The sequence below is a fragment of the Diceros bicornis genome, chromosome 28 (genome assembly GCF_020826845.1).
Source record: "Diceros bicornis minor isolate mBicDic1 chromosome 28, mDicBic1.mat.cur, whole genome shotgun sequence".
In the NCBI taxonomy this organism is placed as follows: Eukaryota; Metazoa; Chordata; class Mammalia; order Perissodactyla; family Rhinocerotidae; genus Diceros; species Diceros bicornis.
This window is the reverse complement of record NC_080767.1, coordinates 35682380-35705061: the sequence shown is the minus strand read 5'-3', so window position 1 is coordinate 35705061 and position 22682 is coordinate 35682380. Positions and strand designations below refer to the sequence as shown.

The 22682-nt window shown below is 45.6% G+C and overlaps 1 protein-coding gene across 3 annotated transcripts in view; it reads right to left on the bottom strand.

Moving 5' to 3' along the window:
- Positions 1-22682, bottom strand: part of STXBP1 (syntaxin binding protein 1) — a 67483-nt gene that overhangs the window by 13441 nt on the left and 31360 nt on the right. For 2 of the 3 annotated variants that reach the window (XM_058524114.1, XM_058524112.1), the window contains exons 2-16: positions 22218-22267; positions 20107-20188; positions 16707-16783; positions 15758-15836; positions 14509-14612; positions 12338-12486; positions 10290-10374; positions 9537-9667; positions 8148-8255; positions 7022-7082; positions 5593-5658; positions 4776-4856; positions 2431-2569; positions 1652-1761; positions 452-553 (exon numbers count right to left, since the gene is read on the bottom strand). In XM_058524114.1, the coding sequence (XP_058380097.1) occupies positions 452-553; positions 1652-1761; positions 2431-2569; positions 4776-4856; positions 5593-5658; positions 7022-7082; positions 8148-8255; positions 9537-9667; positions 10290-10374; positions 12338-12486; positions 14509-14612; positions 15758-15836; positions 16707-16783; positions 20107-20188; positions 22218-22267 (1424 nt within the window). Of the gene's footprint in view, positions 1-451; positions 554-619; positions 946-1651; positions 1762-2430; positions 2570-4775; positions 4857-5592; positions 5659-7021; positions 7083-8147; positions 8256-9536; positions 9668-10289; positions 10375-12337; positions 12487-14508; positions 14613-15757; positions 15837-16706; positions 16784-20106; positions 20189-22217; positions 22268-22682 lie in introns of those variants that run through there. The other variant, XM_058524113.1, reaches the window with a different exon arrangement.

Below are 22682 nucleotides of genomic sequence, written 5' to 3'. Positions count from 1 at the left end.
GAGGCTGAGGGAGAGGAGCAGTGGGAGAAGAGGAGGGGTGGGCTCGGGTCACACCCCGGAGGCCCTTCCACGCCCGCCGAGGTGTGCCTCGTGGCTCACCCGCACCCTCAGCATGGAGCTCGTGACTCATGTGACCTTTACATGCTGTGATGTGTCTGGTTCCTCTGGAAGCAGTACCACTGGAGGGTCTCTAACATGGGGTTAAATCATACAGATCTTGGGGATCTACGTCTGGCAGTCTCTTGGGACTGCCCTTCATCAACCCTCAGGACAAGCATGCCATGAAGCCTGAAAGAGCTCCGGAGACCTGGATGCAAATCCTCGAGGAGAGAAAACCCTGGGGTGTCACCGCCGCCCAACAGCAGGTGAGGCTGGAAGCATCTGGGCCCCCAAGTGCAAAGCCCGGGCCCTGGCTGCCCCTCAGCACAGCCCTCCCACCCTCCCCACTGACCTCCATGATGTCTTTAATGATCGGGGTCCATCGTGAGAGCTGGTAGGTCTGCTCACTGATGCGTTCCTTCCGTTCTGGTTTGCTCCTGCGACGCAACGTGGACTGAACACAAACACACACAGATCAGACTCTGGGTCGGGGCCACACAGGCCCTGGAAATTCTCTCCCAAGGACTCCCTTCAGAGAGTCAGCACTGACAGAGAGTAATAAGTGGGGAGGTTTTCCTGGAAACGCCCAAAATATGCCCCTCGGGCTCAGCCCAAGAACCTGGAGCAAACTTGGTTCTTTAAAGCTGTGAAAAATGGCAAATGTGGGTCAAATATACAAGTGTCATTTAAAAAAAATCCACATAGTTAAAAAAAATAGTTTGCTGCTGATTATAGGAGAAAATACTCCTTTGGGTGTGACTTATTGTTTGATTTTGCTTCAACAGTACGGGATGTACTGAGTGAATCCTCTTCATTCTCGTTCTGGTCGCTCTTGTGAACAAGGGTCTAAAAACACCAAATAACTGCCGGTTACAGGTCTCTGGTCTGGTGGCTCCAGAAGCAAGTTTTTGACTCCAAGCTTCCGAAAGGAGTGCCTTCATTGCTCTGGCTTTATCAAGTTGCTGCGTCAGCCAACTGCTGCGTGAGCGGACTCCTCACAGGAAGGAAGCGCACAGTGGGGCTCCGACAAGCAATCCTCACAGCAGAGCGCTCTGGGGAGTGCTTAGGCATTTTCCCCAAGTTCTGGAGGCCCTGGCCCTTCCAGAGCTCATTGTGTGGTCGTGCCCCCACACAACCTGCCCTGCCTTGGTTCTGAGTCATCGCTGGTGCAGAACGAAGGTGACAAAACTTCCTGACACTAGTGTTGTGTTCTCACCCTCAGAAGGTGCCGAGTTGAGGTCTGCAAGGGCAGAGCCGGACCGACCTCAGGATAGGAAGGGCAGAGCTGGCGTGACTCCTATTTTGGGCTGGTTCACAGACACAGCTCAGCTTGAATGACTGTGCGACTCCTTGACACACACGTCTGGGTTTCTGGTGTTAGACCTCTATTTTATTACACTCTCTACCTTTATTCCTCTGATTTTACCTGTTTTCTCTTTCTCAAAGTTGAGTGAGTGTATCATAAGCTGCTTTAAGTAAGCTGGGGAGAACAGATAAGACATGCCAGCTTCCCATCTGTCTCTCCCTCCCCCATGCAAGGCTGGCCCCTTACGTCTGTGACGATGGGCACCCCCAGGTGCGCCATGTTGGTGATGATCTCACTGTCCTCCGGGGGGATCTGGGCATGCTGGATCAGTTTGTTCAGGTTCTCCTCAGTGATGCCTGAGAGAACAAAACCCCGATCACCACACCCCACCACTGCACGTCACACACCCAGAAGCAAAGCCAATCGCCTGCCCCTTCTCCTCCTCAGAAGAGGACAAGATCAGGACTCTGATTCCACTCTGGCCACTCTGTCCCGGGCTGTGATCATCAACTGCCCCTCATCGTCTATATTTCCATCTGTCTCCTGCGTCTCAGCCACCCCTGCCCAGCCCCAGCTTGCTTCAGAGTCAACTTAGACAAGAGAGTCTCTGTGTCCACCTTCTGTACAATGGACACTTATGGGCAACTACGATACGGGTAAAAATCAGTTATTTAAAGGCACAGATTACAAATGTGATGCAAGTAAAAAGTATCTGGCAGATCTGCTCTAATAACCTGGCCATAAAGCCAGTGCGCCCTCCCACCTCCCAGCTCCCCCCACCCTGTCCTCTTATCATATATCCCACAGCTCTGATTAACTTTAGATTGTTCTAGAGGGATACTCAGCCTCCAGTGCAACTGATTTGCTTACATTACATTTCCCCAGACATAAAGAGCCCGTAGGGTCTTCTTATTAAATACCCTTTTCCATGTCTTCTAACTACTTTGCCATTTTGTCTTCTCTCTCTCGGCTGCCTCAGTTTCCCCAGGAAAGGCCTGTCCCTCCTCTTGTCCCACCATTCCTACCGTTCTTCAAAAAGATGTAGAGGAGGATGATGCGGATCTTGTCGTAAGTGCTGACGTTTGCGTCCAGCAGAATGGGGACGATGGCCCTCATGGGGTCCTTGATCTTCTCCCCCTCAGCATCCGTGCCCATGGCCAGGTCCTGCAGAAAGCACACCCCGTTGGCCCCATTTCCGGAGACAGTCTGGATAGATGGTAACTATCAGAAAACTGGTGGTCCATGAAGGTCTGGGATTTGTAGCTTGGCTGGGGGAGGTCTCACATGGGTACTTCTACTCTCACAGCGCACTGTAATCAGCACTGGTATAATTAGCATTGTTTTTTATAGCATCTGTGAGAAATGACGAAAGCGCCAGGTTTCACTGTCCAAAAACAGAAACCACAATGACTTGCCATCTTGTTCAAAAGAAGGCTGTTCCCTCGGGTGAGGGCCAGTGTACCTGTGCCAAGTCCTCAGGTCAAGCCTCAGTCCTGGGAGGTCCCCTAGAGGTACAAAGCCCTGCTGAGGGATCGGGGCTCAAACAGATGCCCTGCCCACACAGGAAGAGCTCTGGCATGTTAAGGTGCCTCTGCCTGGCTAGATTCTCTCTACTCTGCTTCCCCAGTACTGAAGGACACACTTTTTGAGTTTTAACTACCCAGGTTTTTAACCTGTTTTTAATCTTCCAACCACTTCTAGGGTGAGGAGAAAAAAAAAAGGGCTCCCAGGGGCCAGCCCGGTGGCGTAGTGGTTAAGTGTGCACGCTTTCCTTTGGCGGCCCAGGGTTCGCCGGTTCGGATCCCGGGCACGCACCGACGCACAGCTTGTCAAGGCATGCCACGGTGGCATCCCATATAAAGTAGAGGAAGATGGGCACAGTTGTTAGCCCAGTGCCAAGCTTCCTCGGCAAAAAAAGGAGGATTGGCATCGGCTGTTAGCTCAGGGCTGATCTTCCTCACAAAAAAAAAAAAAAAAAGGGCTCCCAAACCTGTAAATCCAACCCAGGAAGACGGGGAGGAAAGGCTGACAGAAGAACTGAGGATGAAAGAGTGAAGTCAGCCCAGTCTACGGGCCCCCACTTTACGACTCAGACAGGAGTCAGATGGTTCTCAACAGGCCAGAGAAAGCAGCACATGAGTCTTGGCAAGTCAAGAACCATTCAGTCTTGTCCTCAGACAGCAGCGGCTGTAAGTTGCTCTGTAGCTCTCACAGAGGTTGCCTGAAGGTTCCCTTTTTTCTCTCAAGATCCCAGGAGTCCACAACAACGATGATCTCAAGTTCGGGTCTCTTCCCAGTGTGGGTCCGAGGCAGGCAGGGCACCTCTCCTCGGCCCTTTCACCTCTCGGTCCTACCACCAGCCTAAGAGACGTTTGTTCAGCAGGACCTGACTCTAACATTCTCTAAAAGTCAAATTAAATGTAACTAGTCCAACAAGTACTATTGAGCACTTCGGAAAATTTTTAAGCTTCCAAGGATTAATCCCAACTGCATTTTTACTGATCTAGGGAGAATCTATTTGCTGGATGGTCTAGTTCTTTTGGAGACGACACCTTGTGTTTGCCGAGATCACCTGTGAAATTGATGGGTTTTAGCAGGACTACTTCAGAGAAGAGAGTCAATGAATCAGAAACCTGAGCTGAGCCTGTCATATCACATCAGATGATTTAAATCTTAGCTCCACACTGAGAATTTGAGTTGTTTTTTTCTGTGAAAAGGGACCTCAGCTAAGGCTTCAGAATCATTTAATGCCCTCTCTTGCCCTAGAAGCTGCTCCTAGCTGGGCAATGTTGTCACACTTGAAAGGAGTGCCAGGATTAGTGACCACGCAACACTCCTGCAACATGTGGTAGCACTGTTATTTCCCTTCGCAGATGAGGAAAGTAAAGCGGAGAAACAGGCACATCAAACACATCAGTGACAGAGCTCAAATCCCAGCCTCTCACCTTACAGTATTAACTGTGACGGGTGAGGCTGCGGGCAAATTCTGGCCTGCTACTGCTCTATCCTCTTTCAGCTCCTAGGTCTCTAAAGCTGGTGTGGCCAGGCCAGAAGGAAAATACACTCGGAATATAAAGTTCAGCCAGCCTGCCAGTGTAGGGCTCAGAGCTCCAAACATCTCTTTTCAGCCATTCCAGGGAAAAGGGCGCCTTTGGAAAGTCAGACATGCAAAACCCAAACGGCACAGCATTCCAGACCAGTCTAGTCCCCACCATTGAGAGCGGCACCGCATTGGTTCCAGAGTTGAGACGATGCGATCTAGCAGGCTTCCCCATCTCTATATCCTATGATTCTGCAGGATGTTCAAGGTCAAACATTACAATTCAGCTGTGTAAATGGGCCTGGCAGAAAGAGAAGGAAAAGGCCTTACCTGCTCCACTCGGCAGAGTTTATCCACGGTGCCTTGGTAATGCTTCATGCAGTCCTCGGCAAGGTGCAGGTGGGTGGAATACTAGGAAAAAGCAGAGAGTTTGTGATCAAGGAACCACTCGCCGCTTCATGCAGCATCTACTGAGCACCTACTGTGTATCAACCCTGTGCCAGGCACCAAGGAGTCTCCAGCCTCATAAAAGAGATAAAACAGGCCTTCACGCAGGTACACAAACACCACGAGGGAGAAGTTTTTGTGTCAGGAGAGGACACACCACATTTTGAAAGAGTCAAGAGTTAGGAGAAATCCTTTACGGTGGCAGGGAGGTAAGTGGGTTTCACAGCATGTCCACAAATTCTTTGATCCTCCTCCCTCCAGGAGGTGGAGCTTAATTCCCTCTCCTTGAGTGTGGGCTGGATTTAGCGACTCGACTCGCTTCTAACGAATAGCGTGGAGGAAGCGATACATGACATCCCAGACCAGGACACAAAAGGCACTGTGACTTCTTTCTAGCTCTCTCTCGGGTCACTCGCTCTGGGGGAAGCCAGTGGCCAGGTCGTGAGGACACTCAAGCAGCCCTGTGGAGAGGCCCATGGGATGAGGAATAGGAAGCATGACGAGAGAAAAAGATGAAGAGGAGAAAAGAGAGTCATAGGAAATAAGTTGTCTATCCCAGCCTTTCCTTTTTTTCTAATAAATATTGAAGATGACAAACTCTGTGAATTTCAATGAATCAATTAGTGCAATGAGGCTTTGAGAAGTCTCTTTGCAGCTGTTTTTACTCACGATTCAAATCGATCATTTCGGATCACCATACCTTGCTGAGCTCTTTCTGGTACTGGGGCATCTTCTTCAGCATCTGAGACAGGTCCCGCATGGTGGTCTGCAAGGGAAAGGACAGCAAATGGTCTTACTCCAGGGGCCCTGATCTAGGAGGCTGTGCAAGCACACTGGGCGCAGGACAGGACAGCAGCCAGCACCAGACTTCCCCAGCACACGCTCTGTAACTCTTGAAATGAATCCATTAAACACAAGATCACATGTGTTTAGATTTCAAATAATTCAAAAAATTATTTTTCCAAATACCATCACTGTCTTAAAGTTGGGGAAGTGAACTTTGAAGTCTAGCAATTATGTTTTAGTTATTGGACTAGAAAGCTATTGAGAGCATAATTCTTGCCAGGAAAGAACAATTTTTCTTCAACACACTGCTTTTCTGCAGACTCAGCTCAAGCAGTCTCGGCATCCAGCTCACATTCCAACCTGGTAGAAAGGCTGTAGTTGTGTCGATAGGTACCAAGTAGGGAGAAGGAGAGAAAAGGCTGGAATCTGCATCCCGACGGGTGAAAGGGTCTGTTGACGTTCTAACTGTGTGATCCACCTCATCCCACTCATTTACCCAAAATTTACTGAATTACTCCTCTATGCCAAGACACTTTTAGGTGCTGGAGATACAAGCCCCCCCCCCAAAAAAATAAAGGAATTTCTGCCTTTATGGAGCTAACATCTAGCAGAGGAGCCATTACAACTGAGTGGATTAGCGCTCCTCGAGGGAAGCAAGAGTGTGGGTGCACAGAGCAGAGGCACCTCACCAGTTTAGGGAGGAGACGGGAAGGTTCCCGGAGAAAACGATGCCTGAACCAAAGGACAGGGCCTTGGCAGGACCCAGGCGAGGAAGGCAGGCACGGCTGGAGCAAGACGGCAGGGGCAAGAAGGAGGGAGGCAGAGATAGGACTAGAGAGAGTCTGTGGGGCTCGATGACCTGGGTGCTGTGAGGCATGTCCACAGGGGAAGCGGGGGGGCTTGATTCTACTGGGAACAGAAAGTCTCTAAATGGTTTTAAGCAAGGGAGTGACACAATCAGAGCTGCATTTCCCTTGACTGAGATGGGTAAGCCGCCTCTGCTAAACAGTCAGGATAAGGAAAGGCCCAGGTAAGTTAGGTTATAAATTCTAATTCTACCACAAGTTAAAAAAGGATTCCCAGTCTTTCTGGCTTAAAATGAATCATGATCCAAACCAATAAATATTAATCCTCAGAGTAACAAAAACAAGCTCTCTATAAGTATCAAAAGATGGGGGCTCCGATCTCAATCTTGAATGCAAAAACAAGACAAAATGATATTTGATGAAGAGAGGACTAGGACCCCCTAACTCACTAGTTTTCTGCCAAGGAGGCCTCCTCCCTGCTCCTGGAGAGAACGCAGGGATTAACTTCAAGGGCATTGGGGCACGCATATGGTTTACCTTCTCTCCAGTATTCATTCTCTTGCTAGAAGAAAAATCTTTCAGAGAACGGGTGACTTCCCTGGAAGACAGAAGGAGGCAGCTAAGGTTCAAAGCAGCACTGAGCACCTCTCTGTGGAAGCTGGTGAAGTAAGGCAAGAGTTCCTTTAGGAACACATGGCGACTTTTCCTGCCAGAAAGGTGTGGATTTAAAGTGATTTTCTTAGAGGAGAGAGAGAGAGGTACATCATTTTTCTAACTAATATTCTAAACCAGAGTGGGGTATTTGAGATGATTCAAGAAGAGAGAAGAAAATATTATAACATCTATTTATGTTTATGTTACTTGATCCTTTTCAAATTTATGTTTCTGTATATGCTATAAAATATACATATTAGTACAATAAAGCATATATTTAAACAATAAATAAATTTAAATACTGGAAATATGAAGCAACATTTTTCTGAAGTTGAGTGATCCAAAAAGTTTGGAGACCACTTTTCTAAACGATAGAACTATCCAAGGCTGTATTATTTTCTCACTCTTCCTTGTGAATTTCCTGAGGCTATCACCCATTCAATGTAGCAGAATGTGTCTTTCTGCAAAAGCAGAATTGTTATCTACAGTTTAATGGTCTTATAACAATGTTTAGGTATTAGAAACATTTTGAAACATTTTTAGAGCAATTTAGGCTTCCAGTGTGCATAGACACCAGTTCCTGCTCAGAAAATTTTAGGTGTGACAACAGGGAAGGAAGACACATCAGCTATATAAAAGAAAATCGAATTGTATGTAGTGGAGTCTGGATCTTTCAATGGAAGAAACTGGCTTTAAATGTTCAGTGTTTACAAAGTATTTTGCGGAGAGAGCTGTATACAAATGCTCTCCAAAAATCCTAAAAGCAACCTTGGTGAAGCCGGTGTAGCTTGAGCTCAGAGATCAGAAGGGAGTCACCATCATTGGTTAGCATGTTGATGACTTTGCTGAAGCAATGAATTCATCCACTGATGAGCTCTGCCAAGTTGCCCAGAGTACGTGCCTCAGCAATGGCAATCGGGGAGAAAGGTTTGGCCCTAGTACACTGGGGTGAGCCCTGGAGCTGGGCGGGGCGTCTGGAGCTGGGGAGGGGTGGGGAAGGCGCTCTTACTGGGACACCTCTGCGATGTGCTTGTGGCGCAGCGCTATCCAGAGGTCGTCGTCCTCGTCCAGGAGCACCTCTTTCACCCGCGCCTCTCCGATGCCACTCGTCTCGTACCTGGAGAGGAGAAGTCCCCACAAAATCCACCCAGTCTCCTCTGGTTTATGACAGACAAGAGCCCACAGTCCTCAGCAGAAAGATGTTCACATGACTGATTTCACAGCAAGCCCCCCGACCACCGATGTGTCACTGTCTCTATCAGGTCTGCTCTATCAGCACTAACACGGCTGTGATTTCTTGGGCAGGAAGAGACCCAAAGCTCTAGTCAAAGTCAATTGACCTGAAGTTCTGTTCTAAAATCCTCAGAGTGGGCTGACAAGAGCACCACCACAGACACCTGGTTCAGGACGTGAAGTCAGGTTACAGGGGGGGTTCAGAGTTACTTATAAGGGAAAGGCAAGGATCACCTTCGTTCCTCTCGGGGAAAGGACTGGGACACCATCCTCACATGTGTGGTACCTAAAGAGCTTTCAGCAGCTACCTGCAACAGGCCCTCAGCATATTTTTACATGTGAAATCCTGAACATCTAAAGGAAAGCAAGAATTACAGGTACCAAAAGGGAGAAAAGCTGAGATTCAGTAATATTTTTAGAACCTTCATTTTGAAACCATCTTTAAGATTAATGTTATAAAATAAATGACCTGAGAACAATATAGTGTTTCTGTAAAAAGAAAAATTAGTTTTTAGAAACTGAGTTTCTGATGACTGCTGCCAAGAAAAATGTTTATAATGAAGAAAATAGCTCCTCTGCAAATAAAGTTCAGTAAGAAACTCCTGTTGATAAATTTTATCATATTTCATGATCTATAATTAAGAAGTTTCATGGGCCAGCCCCATGGCTTAGCGGTTAAGTGCGCGCGCTCCGCTGCTGGCCGCCCGGGCTCGGATCCCCGGTGCGCACCGACGCACCGCTTGTCCGGCCATGCTGAGGCCGCGTCCCACATACAGCAACTAGAAGGATGTGCAGCTATGACATACAACTATCTACTGGGGCTTTGGGGGAAAAAAATAAAATAAATAAAAAAAAAAAGAAGTTTCAAACTCTGAATAAGATACACACAAATCAACACATTAACACACCCAAGCAGGCTATGAACTCAGGTGACATGAGCTATGAACTGAAGACCTAAAGTTCTTGTTCTCCCCAAAAGGGGCATGATTTCCTGGCTGGTTATGCCATGTGGATTTGGGGAATTCACAGAAAAGCCTGCAAGCTTATTAGCAAGTCTGTATCAATGCGGCTGCTTTTCCTAGGATTAAGGACGTCCTTTTTCCTATGTTAGAAGTGTTTCCGGTTCATCTGCAAAGCAGCAGTCACGCCAGTTCTCTATACTCACTTGTATACATCATTTTCAATGGGCAGCAGATCGTAACTCATAGCCTGAAAAGTCAGTTCATGGAGTACAGGGGAACTGGGGTCGAAACCGCGGTCCAGGATCAGGAGCTGGGAGCGTGCCTTGTCTGGGCCCTGGAAGGAAGGAACAGGGAAGGCTTTCACAAGCCACTCCAAACAACACCAGCTTCTCTAACTAGCCTAGTGACCCCTCTTGTAAAAGATGGCAGCAGGAAGTGAACTCTGAGGTAAAACCTACTGAAACAGCACTGACTAGTCTATTTACTACTTGACAGGAACACCAGTAAACACCATGTGAGAATCCAATGTGTCTGCTTCATAATGAGGGTTCTTAGAAGCAGATCCAAAACTGTGGCTGGGGTTCAAAGCGGGCTTCCGAAGGAGAGCACCTAGGTTCAGCTACAAATAGGGTGACCCATGATCCCGTCTGCCTGGTGGTCCCAAGACCTGGGATTTTCAGTTTGAAAATCAAGACACTGATGGAACAATTCTGTGTCTTGACTGCACCGGTGGTTACATGGATCTACACAGGTGATAAAATAGCACAGACTTACACACACACGCGAGCACATGCACCAGCTAGTGAAATCTGAGTAAGCTCTAGAGACTGCACCAATCGCAGGAACAGTGGTACTCACGCACGCTCAGTGAGCTATGGAACAGCTGTCACCAGGACTGCCACACAAACACTGTGGTCACCTGGCAAGAGAACCACGTGGACCATGTTCAGACTTACCTCCCCCATTGTTGGGTCATCGGCTTTGTAGGCGTCGAGCTTGTCCTGGATTAGCTGAGCCAGCAAAGCATTGTCCTTGTATTCCCTGACAAAGGAGGGGTGAAACAGGGTGAACTGCCCGTGCACCCAATGGATGGCACCGACTGCCCTCAGGGAGGAAGGCAGGACAGTGCGCGAGGGTCAAGGGAGACATGAGCTTCATCTGTGTTGTTCTTTTACAGTGAGAATATACTCATATATTTTATGTATAATTAAAAAGGACAAATAAAATAAAATACTTAGCTCAGTGCCTGGAACATCAATGATTTTCTAGTTCCCTTTTCCTTAAACTATTTAACTGGAAACAGAGGCAGTCTTTCCAAGCAGCTTCAGATAAACAGCCACACTACAACAGAGGGTCCTAACCATCCACCCTTTCCCAGGATCAGGCTGTCTGAGCCTGACCCACCTCTCATGTCCCTCAATTCAAATTCCCTTGGGTCTTGTTCTGTTTTGCTGGCAAGCGACCTTTCTGCCGGCAGAGCCAGAAAGATGTAAGTGGGAACCTCTGACCCTTTCCCCTTGGCTAAGCCTCACAGCACTTCCTGGGCTCCTCCCGGGTGTAGTGTGTGGCTGCTGCCTGCCATCCGGCCGGGCTCAGTGCTAAGGCGGCTCCGTTTCCAGCCCCTTCTCTCCCAGGAATGAACTCCAAGCTCCCACTGCTCTGTCAGGAGATATGGCCTTAACTTCCACCAGGCCTCTGTCAGTGAATACCAACAATGGAGGAGGTGTGTTTCTGCAGACCCTGAGGCAATAAGCACAGGAGGAACAGTGGTCGCTGGCACTTTAAGTTCAGGCTCTCAGCTCCTCTTGCAATGCCCTTCCCCTGCTGGTTTCTCCTGGCCTGGCTCCTGCTCACACTCTATCTTCACACTCCCACAGCACTATGTTCACTCCCCTGTGCAAATCCCCCACAGGTTTTCCACTGCAGGACCTAACCCCACACCCGACACTCGAGGCCTCCAGAGAGGGCTTCATCTCACCCCACTGCCCCACACATAGACCGTGCTAGACCACCACTCCTCCTCAAACTTGCTCGTTGTTTCCCCAGCTCCACGCCTTTTTCATCCCAATGGCAAGAGCCAACTGTCCACACAAAATGCCCTCTGGTCCTCATCAGCTTTTGAAATCCAAACTGTCCTTCAAGACCTGGCTCAAACGTCATCTCTAGTCTGAAGCTGTTTTTTTTTTTCCCCTGAGGAAGAGTTTCCCTGAGCTAACATCTGTTGCCAATCTCCTCTATTTTGTATGTGAGCCGCCGCCACAGTATGGCCACTGACGAGTGGTGTAGGTCCGCACCGGACCCGAACCTGGGCCGCAGAAGCGGAGCACACTGAACTTAACCACTAGGCCACCAGGGCTGGCCCGGAAGCCATTCTTGATCCTCTCAGCTCAAAGGGCCCTCTCCCTACTCTGGAGGCCCAAGCCCTTGGCTTGTACCATCCTACTGCACTGGTCTCGCAGGGCCCATACCGTAGGTATGCATGGCTTATGCATACATGTTGGCATCTTACTTTCCCTCCCAGCTCAGGGGCTTCTAAGGGTAGGGGCTGTCTTCAGGTTAAGTCCCCCCACCCCGCAGTACTTAGCACACAGAAGGTAAGTGATAAGTGAATAACTATAAAATCTGAGGAATGTGTCCTTTGGAGAATTATTTTCTTTGAGTTTTATCTTACTATGAAACATCTTCTGCAAAGACGGCATTTGCTTTTAAAGGTTAGAAAGAGATGAAAAACTATAGGAAACCTGGGTTGCTGTTACAGAGGGGTTCACATTTAGTTATTCAATAACTGAATATATATATTTCATGCCCGTTCTGTATGTATTAACTCTATTTCACAAGAAAATTTAGAAAATGACAAAAACTTTGGAAGAATAGTTATAAATGTGAGATGCTCAAATCTTGACGCTCTTGAGACAACTGCCAGAGGACCCCTGAGGCCAGAGGAAGTTCCTCACTTGCCAGACACATGGGAGGCCACTGAAGGCAGACTGGTGTGCTCCCTTACCCCCGATACCGCACAGCTGGGTACTCCTTCAGGGTGGCACACAGAGTTGCGATCTGCTCTGCCAGGCGCTCCAGAATAGGATTCTTCATCTGAGCCTTGTGGGGACTGTAGAAGCTTTGGAAAGAGTCAGCAGAGTCCAAGGAATATACCTGAGATAGGGAAAAAACAAAAAGAAATATATATATATAGTGTTTGCATTCAGAATGGTGAACTGTTAGGGTTTTCTCCAATCCTTGCCGTAAATGTACAGAACATATTTTCGTTTATTCTACAAATATGTGCTGGGTGTCTGCTGTATGCCAGGCACTGTGCTAAACACTTGGGAACTATAAGTGACCAGAACATGACCATCTTTGAGGCGTGTGTAATCTAGTAGGGAAGGCAGACAGTAAACAATAAACATAATGAAGAATAAACTTTATGGTCTGTGAGAAACTGCCAAGTGTATGAGAACATAATAGAGCAGGGAAAGAGTGCCCAGAGGGCTGGACAGGGAGGACACTAGGCCTCCTTGGGAAGGTGACATTTGAGGAAGGGCTTGAAGGAGGTGAGGAGTTTCTCACCAGCAGGGGACTTCCACGGGGAGGGAATGGCTTGTGCCAGGGCCCTGAGGAAGGCGTGTGCCTGGAGTGTCTGATGAACAATGAGAGGCCAGGACGGAGAGGAGGAGAGGAAGAGCTGTCAGACCTCGTAGGCCACTGTCAGTTTAAATAAATAAGAGACAAGCTAGAAATTGTGCTGTGACTGTGGGCAAGTAAAAGAGTTTTTTTTTTGTGTGTGTGTGAGGAAGATCAGCCCTGAGCTAACACCTGTGCTAATCCTCCTCTTTTTGCTGAGGAAGACTGGCCCATCCGTGCCCATCTTCCTCCACTTTATGTGAGACGCCGCCACAGCATGGCCTGACAAGCGGTGCGTCGGTGCGCGCCCGGGATCTGAACCCGGGCCGCCAGCAGCGGAGTGTGCACACTTAACCTCTATGCCACAGGACCGGCCCCAGTAAAGGAGTTTTTTACGGATCTAGTAATTTTCTATCCTTGGTATATGTTCCAAGCATTTATTTTTCTTCTTTTTTTTTTTTTGGTAGGTTCTAGAAGTTTAAAATTTCCTCTTAAACTTCCTAGTCTACCAGCTATCAGAACTCTCTCAGAATCTCATTTATATCAACTACCCTGATCTTCTAGAAAACCTGAGGTTTTTTAAAAAAAGTTTATCACATTTTACTTACAACTTTTTACTTATTTCATATATTTTTAAAATGTATGAAATATAATATGGTTGAATACACTAAAGTTGGCTGTTATTCAATCCTGGTGGTGACAAGGCTCACACAGAGAAAAAAAGATTTCCTGCCCACCAGCTGGGAAGAGGCTTTAGGTCAAGTGACAAGGGAAAGAGAATGTTTTCAAATGTTCACACTGTATTTTTTCCATCCCTCCTTACCTAAGAATAGGTCACTCTCTGGTGTCTAGAAGCTGATCTATAAAGATCCAATTTGCCACAACCATTTTTTATCTCTACAAAATGCATACAAGTCCTGTTATTTTTGTTTCTTTGTTTGCTAGAAGACATTTTAAGAAATCTTAAATACTAAGATATGAATCTTGTACCCTCTCATCAACAGCTTCACCACTACTGGTTGAACACTTTGTTTTTTTCCAAGGGGAGAGGTTTGTTGCCATGGTATCTGGCATTTGAAGCGTTAACGGCTAATGACGAAGGCTGCCATCTGTTCTTTCAGCACATGACAAGCTGAGGCTATTCCTACATAAAAACAGTCTCCTTTGCAGCAGATGGGCATTGTCTGATCCCTTCCCCTCCTCGCCTTCCATGCTCTTTTTGGATTGGCTACCTTTTGGTTATTCAAGGAGACAGCCAATAGGAGTGAACACTGTGAGCAAGGATAACATGCATCAAAGAAAGGCACAATGGCTGAAAAAACGTCAGAAATAACTGGAGAGTAAGAAGAGGGCGCGGGGCAGACCACTAAGGAATACCGTTTCTTTCTGCTACATCAGCATCTACTTACACCATGTCATCCAGCAATTGAGAACATGCTATCTTCCCTCCCCTACTCTCTTTATCACACCCCTGCCCCACCCTCTGAGAATTCACCAGGGTTCCTGATAGAATAAAGGACGCAGATTTCCTATGCACTCCCCACTCGGCCTCACCTGGGATTCATATGGGAGAAATGCAATGTTGATTTCCGTCAGAGTTTTGATGACTTTGGCTGCTCGAGACTTTACCAGCTCATTAAACAGGGCATCTGGACAAGCTGCAAGAAGGACAAAGACAGTAGGTTTTCCTGTCCGTTTGCTGGTTCATATCAACAGTTGCACATGTCCAGTGGATTCTTTATTTTATTAGGATTTTAAAAAGGCAACTAGAAAGTTCACCCCAGCCTAAAATATCCACTACCTCTCGGGTGAAAAAGCAATATAAAACCACCTACTAGGCCCTCAACATGTAACAGAGAAACAAACGGCAATAAAGATTGAGATATTGAGAACCAATAAAAACTATATTCTGATATCAAGGAAAGGAAGAAAAAACAAGAGATTAAGAAGGGATGAGGAAAAGGCCTGTAATACAAACAAACACCAGACATCTAACATGCTTATGAAAAATAAAATAATAAAGGAAAATAAAATCATTAGGAAATGCAATGCAGGCACTTCCCCTGGACCCTCTAAGAAACTCAGCTGCACTTAGGGGAACCATGATTTCTAATGACTCTCCTGGGCCAAACAAATGGCTTTAGGTTCCCAGAAACCTTTAGGTTCCCTTACTAATGCTGTCTACCTGCTCTCTTTGTCATCCATATTCAAATAGTACAAAATTATTCTTTGCAAGAACCTTTCCCCATTTTCTCAGTGGTGGGTTTTGTGGGGTTTTCCCTAGAGAGAACACGGGCGAACTGTTATCAGGTACACTCTTCAGCTATCCAGCTCTGCTCATCTCTCTTTGCTATTAACAAAGATTGACCAAGATGCTTCTGCGCTAGCCTCCATGCACAAAACCTCCACAAAACAAGAAAACAGACTCCAGGACAATGAAACAGTTCTCTCTGATACAAAGACCATTGGATTGGAATATCTTTGTAGTTGAAAAACTGATGGAAATACTCTATAGTTTACAGTGATATCTGGAAGTCAGTACAGTGAAACACCACGGCTAGCATTGAAAAATGCTTCTCAGTATTAAACCCTTTAGTCCTTAAAAGAAGAGATATTTTTCATCAGAAAGGACTTCACGACTTAGTAGGTTTGTATTTGTGTGCATTTATTTTTGTCTCTTAGCAATTTATCTTCTGAAGAGAAAATAAAAGATCAGGACAAATATGGCAACAACCCATTTCTTCCCTGTCAGCAGAAACACTAACCCGGAAGGGCAGGGGCGGCAGCTGACAGGTGTACTTACAGTCAGTGAAGAAGACGTGTGCAGCCCGGTACTTGGCGGTTGGTGGGTCCTTGAAGTCACTGATGAGAGAGTGGACAGACTGTGGAGAGGGAAAAAAGAGGGACCTGAATCCAATTCTAGAAGCAAAGGGGACCTGTATCTGAACTGAGTCACATCCACACAGGCTTCAAGCTACTTGCACAAAATAGCATGGGATTTATGATGTATAACTCTAACTCATATTCAGCCATAATTGAGCTCTGAAGACCTAAAATTAGGATTATTTCAGAGTATACATGAACAAAAGCCTTTTTAGCTCATTCCAGAATGACAGTGTCAGTTCTGTGGAGCCACCATAACTTGGGTTCCTAAGAAGAGACCCACAAAAGCAGAAACTGGTCAGAAACCTTCCAGGATATTCATATTGATCAAGTTCTGGCAATTTAGTTGCATCTGCAGAAACTCACATATAAGCCAGTTTTCAAAAGTGAAAAGAAAGCCTGAAAACTGGAGGGAATTTATATAGATTAAGAGACCTAAGACAACTATCAACCAAAAGCAAGGAGGTGGACCTTGTCTGGATGTTGATTGGAACCAACCTCCAAAAATGATAAGACAGGTAAATTCGAACACTAACTGGATATTGATGAAATAGATCTGAAACCACAAAATACCAAAGTTCTGGAGATGGATCACTAGATAAAGAGGATCTCCTACCTAATTAGAGAGGGAGTGCAAGGGCAAAACTAGAATGAGCTGGCGCTGCCTCTCTGGACAACGGTTCTATTCAGAAAGCTTAATGCACTCTGCACTGCTCCCTGCACCCCTCCCTCCCCGTTTGTGGACTGCACACTTAAACAGAGGAGTGTGTTAAATGCATGCTTAACCTAGAAATGTCAGACAGTGTGCCACACAGACACAAGCCAGCACGTGTAACCTCAGCCAAAGCTCTTCCGGGGGAAGGGTTTACCTTCTCAGATGGAGTGATGAGATACACAGCCTCCAGGCTGGGCAGTGGTTCTCTGCGCTTGTTGATGTCTTCCACAACTAGACAACAAGATAGCAGCCCACAGTGAATAAGAAAATATCACTGGTGATTATAAAACTAGGAGCAACGTAGAGAGGCCACCTTCAGACTGGTGAAGATATAAATTGATAGCGGGGAAAGGAAAAGAATCATTTGTCCCTTCCGTAGAGTTACCACATTCCACTCTCTCACAATGCTCAAGATGTTAGAAAACCTGAAACCTTATCACACTAAATATATCCCACTTCCCATTTCAGTTTATGTAAATTCCTTGCTCTGCTCTGACTGAAAAAGGAAAATGCCACCTCATTCTGTAAAGAACAGTCTTTGGCCTCTTCCTTTGTTTTGTTTTGGTTTTTTTTTTTTTTTGTGAGGAAGATCAGCCCTGTGCTAACATCTGCCAATCCTCCTCTTTTTCTTCTGAGGAAGACTGGCCCTGGGCTAACATCCGTGCCCATCTTCCTCCATTTTACGTGGGACGCCACCACAGCATGGCTTGCCAAGCGGTGTGTCGGTACATGCCTGGGATCTGAACCGGCGAACCCTGGGCCACTGCAGCAGAGCGCGCGCACTTAACTTCTTGTGCCACCGGGCCAGCCCCATCTTCCTTCAGTTTTTTCTCATCCATCCTAAGTAATCCCAATTCCTTTAGAATTTCCATGTTGGGTTTATTTATCAACAATTGGATAGTTTTATCATTTTCCTGTGCATATCAAATGAAGATATTCCAAACATACCCTCTATATAATACTGACCTCTCAAGAGTTCAAAAACTAAACATCAAATTTTGTTAAAGCAAACCATAGGCATTTGGTTTGCTTGTTTCTCTTACGTCAACTACTTCACCTGGAAGGCAGAGCTTTTGGGAGAGTTGTCACCTTACTAGTCATCTGATAAAGCTCAGGACGCATTAGCTCTGCTGTACTGCCCTCCAGTACAGAGACAGCAGTACAGTCATACGATGCTGTTCTTCCCACGCAGGTGAGTTAAGCACATAAAAGCATCACTGTAGAAGCATCCCTCAAAACATTTATAAAGACTTTTTACCCTAAATAATGTTTAAATTAATACCAAAATCCCTCAACCATCTACTTTACCAGTGGTTGGAGATTTTTGAATGTCATAGGCCAATAATACGCTCCCCCAAAATATCTGGGGGTTCAACACAGGCTTGCTAATTTAAAAATTTTGTCAAGTGAGGACATTTTTTTAAACCCACCTTTGGGGTAGGGAAGAGTCTGTGTGCAGTAGGGAGAGCTAAACCCTCATCTACCACAGGAAGTCAACAGATAACGTCTAACGTGGATGAATCGAGATAATAGTATAAGCATTTATTCAGAAGTACCAAAAAGACAACGAGACGCTCCATTTGGTTTTTTTCCCCCTTAACTTTTGTGCATTTTTCACTTTGATAGAGAAAAAAATAGTTTTAAAAATTCAGTGAAGAAAATAACTTTGTAAGCTCAAAACAGGGGCAAGCCTGGTCTTGAGTTACTTAATGGTAAAACGTCACACCAAAAATTACGTACTCTCATTTATAGGATTATGCTTCTGGTGACAGATAAACCAGATTTGGAAATGTGTTTTTGAAAATGAAGGAATCACAACCAAGGTGTGACTGTATCCCCCCAAAATTATTTTACATATATATATTTCACATAGAATTTGATCAACAAGAAAATCCACATTATGTTATCACCATAATTTTACAACTGAAAAACATTTTAACACCAGTTAATAGGAAAGAGATAATCTTAGAATAAAAGACAAACCTTTAAATTAAATTCATTTACCTTACTGAAAACCTCAACCCTCCTTGATTTTCCTCCCACAACTGTGGTATAGTAATAATTTTGACAAAGACCAGCAAGTCTGTGAGCCACACATCATATAAAGTTGTCACCAGGGGAAAAAAATCGGAAGCTGCTTGGGAACAAGTATGTTCCACCAACATTTTTTCAGAGGAAAAATAAAGGTGAACTTCCTTGTTTGAAATGATACCTCAAAAGAGATTGCTTTTCAATCAATGCTGTTTCAAAGATTAAAATACATGACCTCTCCTGAAAGGAGCCGCTAGGGAAGACTAGAGCTGCAGACAAGTGTGAACAAGAGCTCTGGGACAGAAGCCAGGAGGTCAGAATCCACTGACTACTCACTGGCTAGTGACTTTGAGCAGGAGATTTAACTTTTTACAAAACCCTATCATCGTGAAATTATCACACACATTCCAAAGAGTGAATAAAACATAAACATACAAATAATTACAAAGTAAATGTCTACAAAAGCATCACCTCAGTTAGGAAAAAGAACCTGCCAGCACTGCAGAAGTGCCCTCACCCCCCCCTCGTCACAAGTTCCTCCCTTCCCTCCAAAGAGAACCACCATCTTGACTTGAATGGTGATCACTTCTCTTTATGGTTTTACCACTTACGTCTGCATTTCAAAACAGTGTAGCTTAGCTCTGCCTGGTTTTGGACTTTATATAAATGGAAGCACACTGTAAGTACTCTTTTGTACCTTCTTTCACTCAACATCATGTTTATCAGATTCATTCATGTTACCGTGAGTGGTGAGAGTTCATTCATCTTCATTGCTGTATAGTATTCTGCTGTGTGACTACACCACAATTTATTTAACCATTCCACTCTGGATGGACGTTTTGGTCATTTCCAATTTGGGGCTACTATGAACAATGCTCTGTGAACCTTCCTGCATGTGCGTCCTGGGCACACACATCTGAGGTGGTCTAGGACACACAGCTAACTGTAGACTTGCTGGCTCATAGGACACACTTACTTTCAACCCTGCTAGACACTGCCAAGTGTTTCTCAAAGGAGCTGTACCAAGTGACCCTCCATCATACAGGAGTTTCCATTTTTCTACATCCTCTCTGTCATTTGGCATCACCAGAGTTTAAATACTCCAGTCTGGTACGTGCATAGCGGTACCTCACTCTGGTTTTAATTGCATTTCCCTGGCCACTAACGACGGTGGGCAATTTTTCATGTATTTGTCGGCCATTTGCCTTTCTTCCTCTGTTAAGCACCTGTTCAGGTCTTTTGCCCATTTTTTTCTATTGGGTGGCCTGCCTTTTTTTCTTGACTTAACCTTCCTTTTGGTAGCCTTTAACAGGTATTTAATGAGCTCCAGCACTGGATTAGGTGCTAGGGACTCTGCGATGAACAAGAAGCCTTAGGTCTCTCTCAGGAACTTACAGTCTAAGCACCCAGGTTGTTGAAAGAATCTAAAGTCAAGTGAGATAATAATGAATAGGGAGGAGGAAAGCTCGCCACCAAGAGAAGACCTGAGTGTCCCTCAGGGGCAGAGAGAATGCTGTGCTCACTTGTTATCCCCTCGGTCATGATGTCCGTCATCTTACAGCAGGAGGAGAGCATCCTCATGCTCAGCTGATCGACCACCAGCACCTGGAAGGAAAGAGAACAGCGTACAGCCTGGATGGCATCTGCTACGATTCTCTCATCACCTTACTGCGCCAGACTTCGAAAAGAACCCCAGAAATGCAGAATATTGAGTTACCGATATTTCCTATGGGCCAGAAGTTTGCTGAAATATATGTTAGCTTTTATCTCCTATGCTCAACCTAACCTTCTACGACTTGGAGCTTGTTCTCATTGACTTAATTTTATAAACTTAAAAAAGTTAAGTTTTAGTTTTCCATGATAAATAATTACTCATAAAAATGCAAAAAAGAAAAGAAAAAACTCATCTACAGCACCCAGATAGAGAAAACCATATGGGAGAGTATTTCTTCAGGGCACAACCTTTCTCTTAAAAGGAGAGTGAACACCAGTGCCACACATATGGTATGGAAGGTGAGGACTTGGCTGCAGACATCACTAGGATGGACCAGCACTTGTGTCATCTGGAAGTGGACGCTACCTCTGTCCAGACTGGAGGAACAAGAACGTGCCAATCCTGGTCTAAAAGCTTCATACCTGCAATTCTTCAGCTAACCTTCCCCATAACCATCCAGCCGGCGGTGGACAGAGGAAGCTGGCTAAAGCTTTAGCCTTGCTCAAGCAAGGCTACGTATTTTTCTTCCTCTTTAATGACATGTACCGAGGAAACAGGAGCCAGACAGCATGTGGACAGAAAGCTCTCTGCTGTGGTACAAGGGCCAATTGATTTTCATGTTATGAGGCAGCTTCCTCAAGATTAGTTTAAAATTCATATGTCCACAAACCCATTAACTGATGGGAAGGGTGAGAGAGAAAGACAGACTTCCCACCAGATGGCCTCCCACCCTGGGTGGCGAGGATGGACGTGCTAAAATAGAATCTCACAAGGCCAGGGGTGAGCCTTCCAAATCTGTCCCAGTCAGCCCTGTGCTTCCCAGGCCCAATGAACTCGAAAATGTGTGTGGGCTCTTGACTGCAGGAAAACGTGGGGGCAACAATGGTTGGTATAAACCCTTCGACAACACCCGGGGAAGTTCAAGTAAGACTGCACGCTCTCCCGGCCCGTTAACGCCCAGCCCCAGACACCCAAGTGACCCCTAAAACGCTGACTTCCTGAGCGGAGGACAGCACGCTTTCCCACCTGCATCACCCCCTACAGGAACCAAGACCACAACCAATCTGATTGGCTCAACTACTTGCTTCAGGTACATGATAGTTTCCAGCATTGCTCTCAACGTTACATGAATACACAAGCTTACTTCTTTTGTCGTATGTAGTTACAGACAGATGGGGACAGAGCAGATGAGGGCTTTTCAACCTGTTGTGTGGGCTCCATGGAGATGCTTTAGGGCCACCAAAGAGGCAGGAAGGGTCTCCTCTTTCTCTCCCACAGCAAAGAGGACAATTTCACCTTCTTCTGCTTTACTTAATGGGTTCCAGGTATGATTTTGTTTGAATAAAAGGGTTCCAGGGCCAAAATACCCCACCAGGTGATCTTGAAGATAAGCTTTATGATGGAGATTTCTTTTTTTTTTTTCCTTTTTTTTTTATTGTGAAATTTTTGTTGTACATTTTTGTTTATCAGTCACCATATAAGTGCATCCCTCCACCCCTTGTGCCCAATCCCCACCCCCCTAGCCCCTGGTAACCACCAAACAGTTCTATCTGTCCGTGTGTTGGTTTATCTTCCACATATGAGTGCAATCATGCACTGTCTGTCTTTCTCTTTCTGGCTTATTTCCCTTAACATAATACCCTCCAGGTCCATCCATGTCGTTGCAAATGGGATGATTTTGTCTTTCTTTACGGCTGAGTAGTAGTCCATGGTATATATATACCACATCTTCTTTATGATGGAGATTTCTTAACCAGGGTCGTATGAAATGAGGGGCATAGCAGATTCCCTTTTTTTGTACTCCGGACACAGCAATTGTCCTCCTTCCCTGCCTACACGCCTTTCCCCAACTCTACCCCCATTCTTTTTTCTTCCACATGAATTCACCTCTAAGGGCATTAATTGTACACTTCCACTTACCTTCCACTCTCCCTTCTTCTTTACCTTCTTTATCACATCATGCATGATCTCTAAAACAGGAGAGAGAAAGGAAGCAAGGAGGGAGGGAAAGAGAGAGAGGGAGAGAAGAAGGAAAATTTAATGCAAAGTCAAGGACTTCCAACACCTGCCTATTAGACTAGGTCATATCCCCCCATAGGCTTTGTTCCCTTTGTCATTCAATTCAACCAATCTGTTTACTGAGCCATGGTCAATCCACCAGCGAGTTCTCTTCTTATTTCCTTAATTTGGCGGTTCTCAAATTTTTTGGTCTCAGGACTCCTTACACTCTTAAAAATTGAGGACCCTAAAGAGTGTTTGTTTATGTGGGTAAATATCTATCGATATGTACCACAGTAGAAATTTTAAAAGTATTTATTAATTTATTTCAAATAACCAGAAACCCATTATATGTTAACATAAATAGCATTTTAATGAAACGTAACT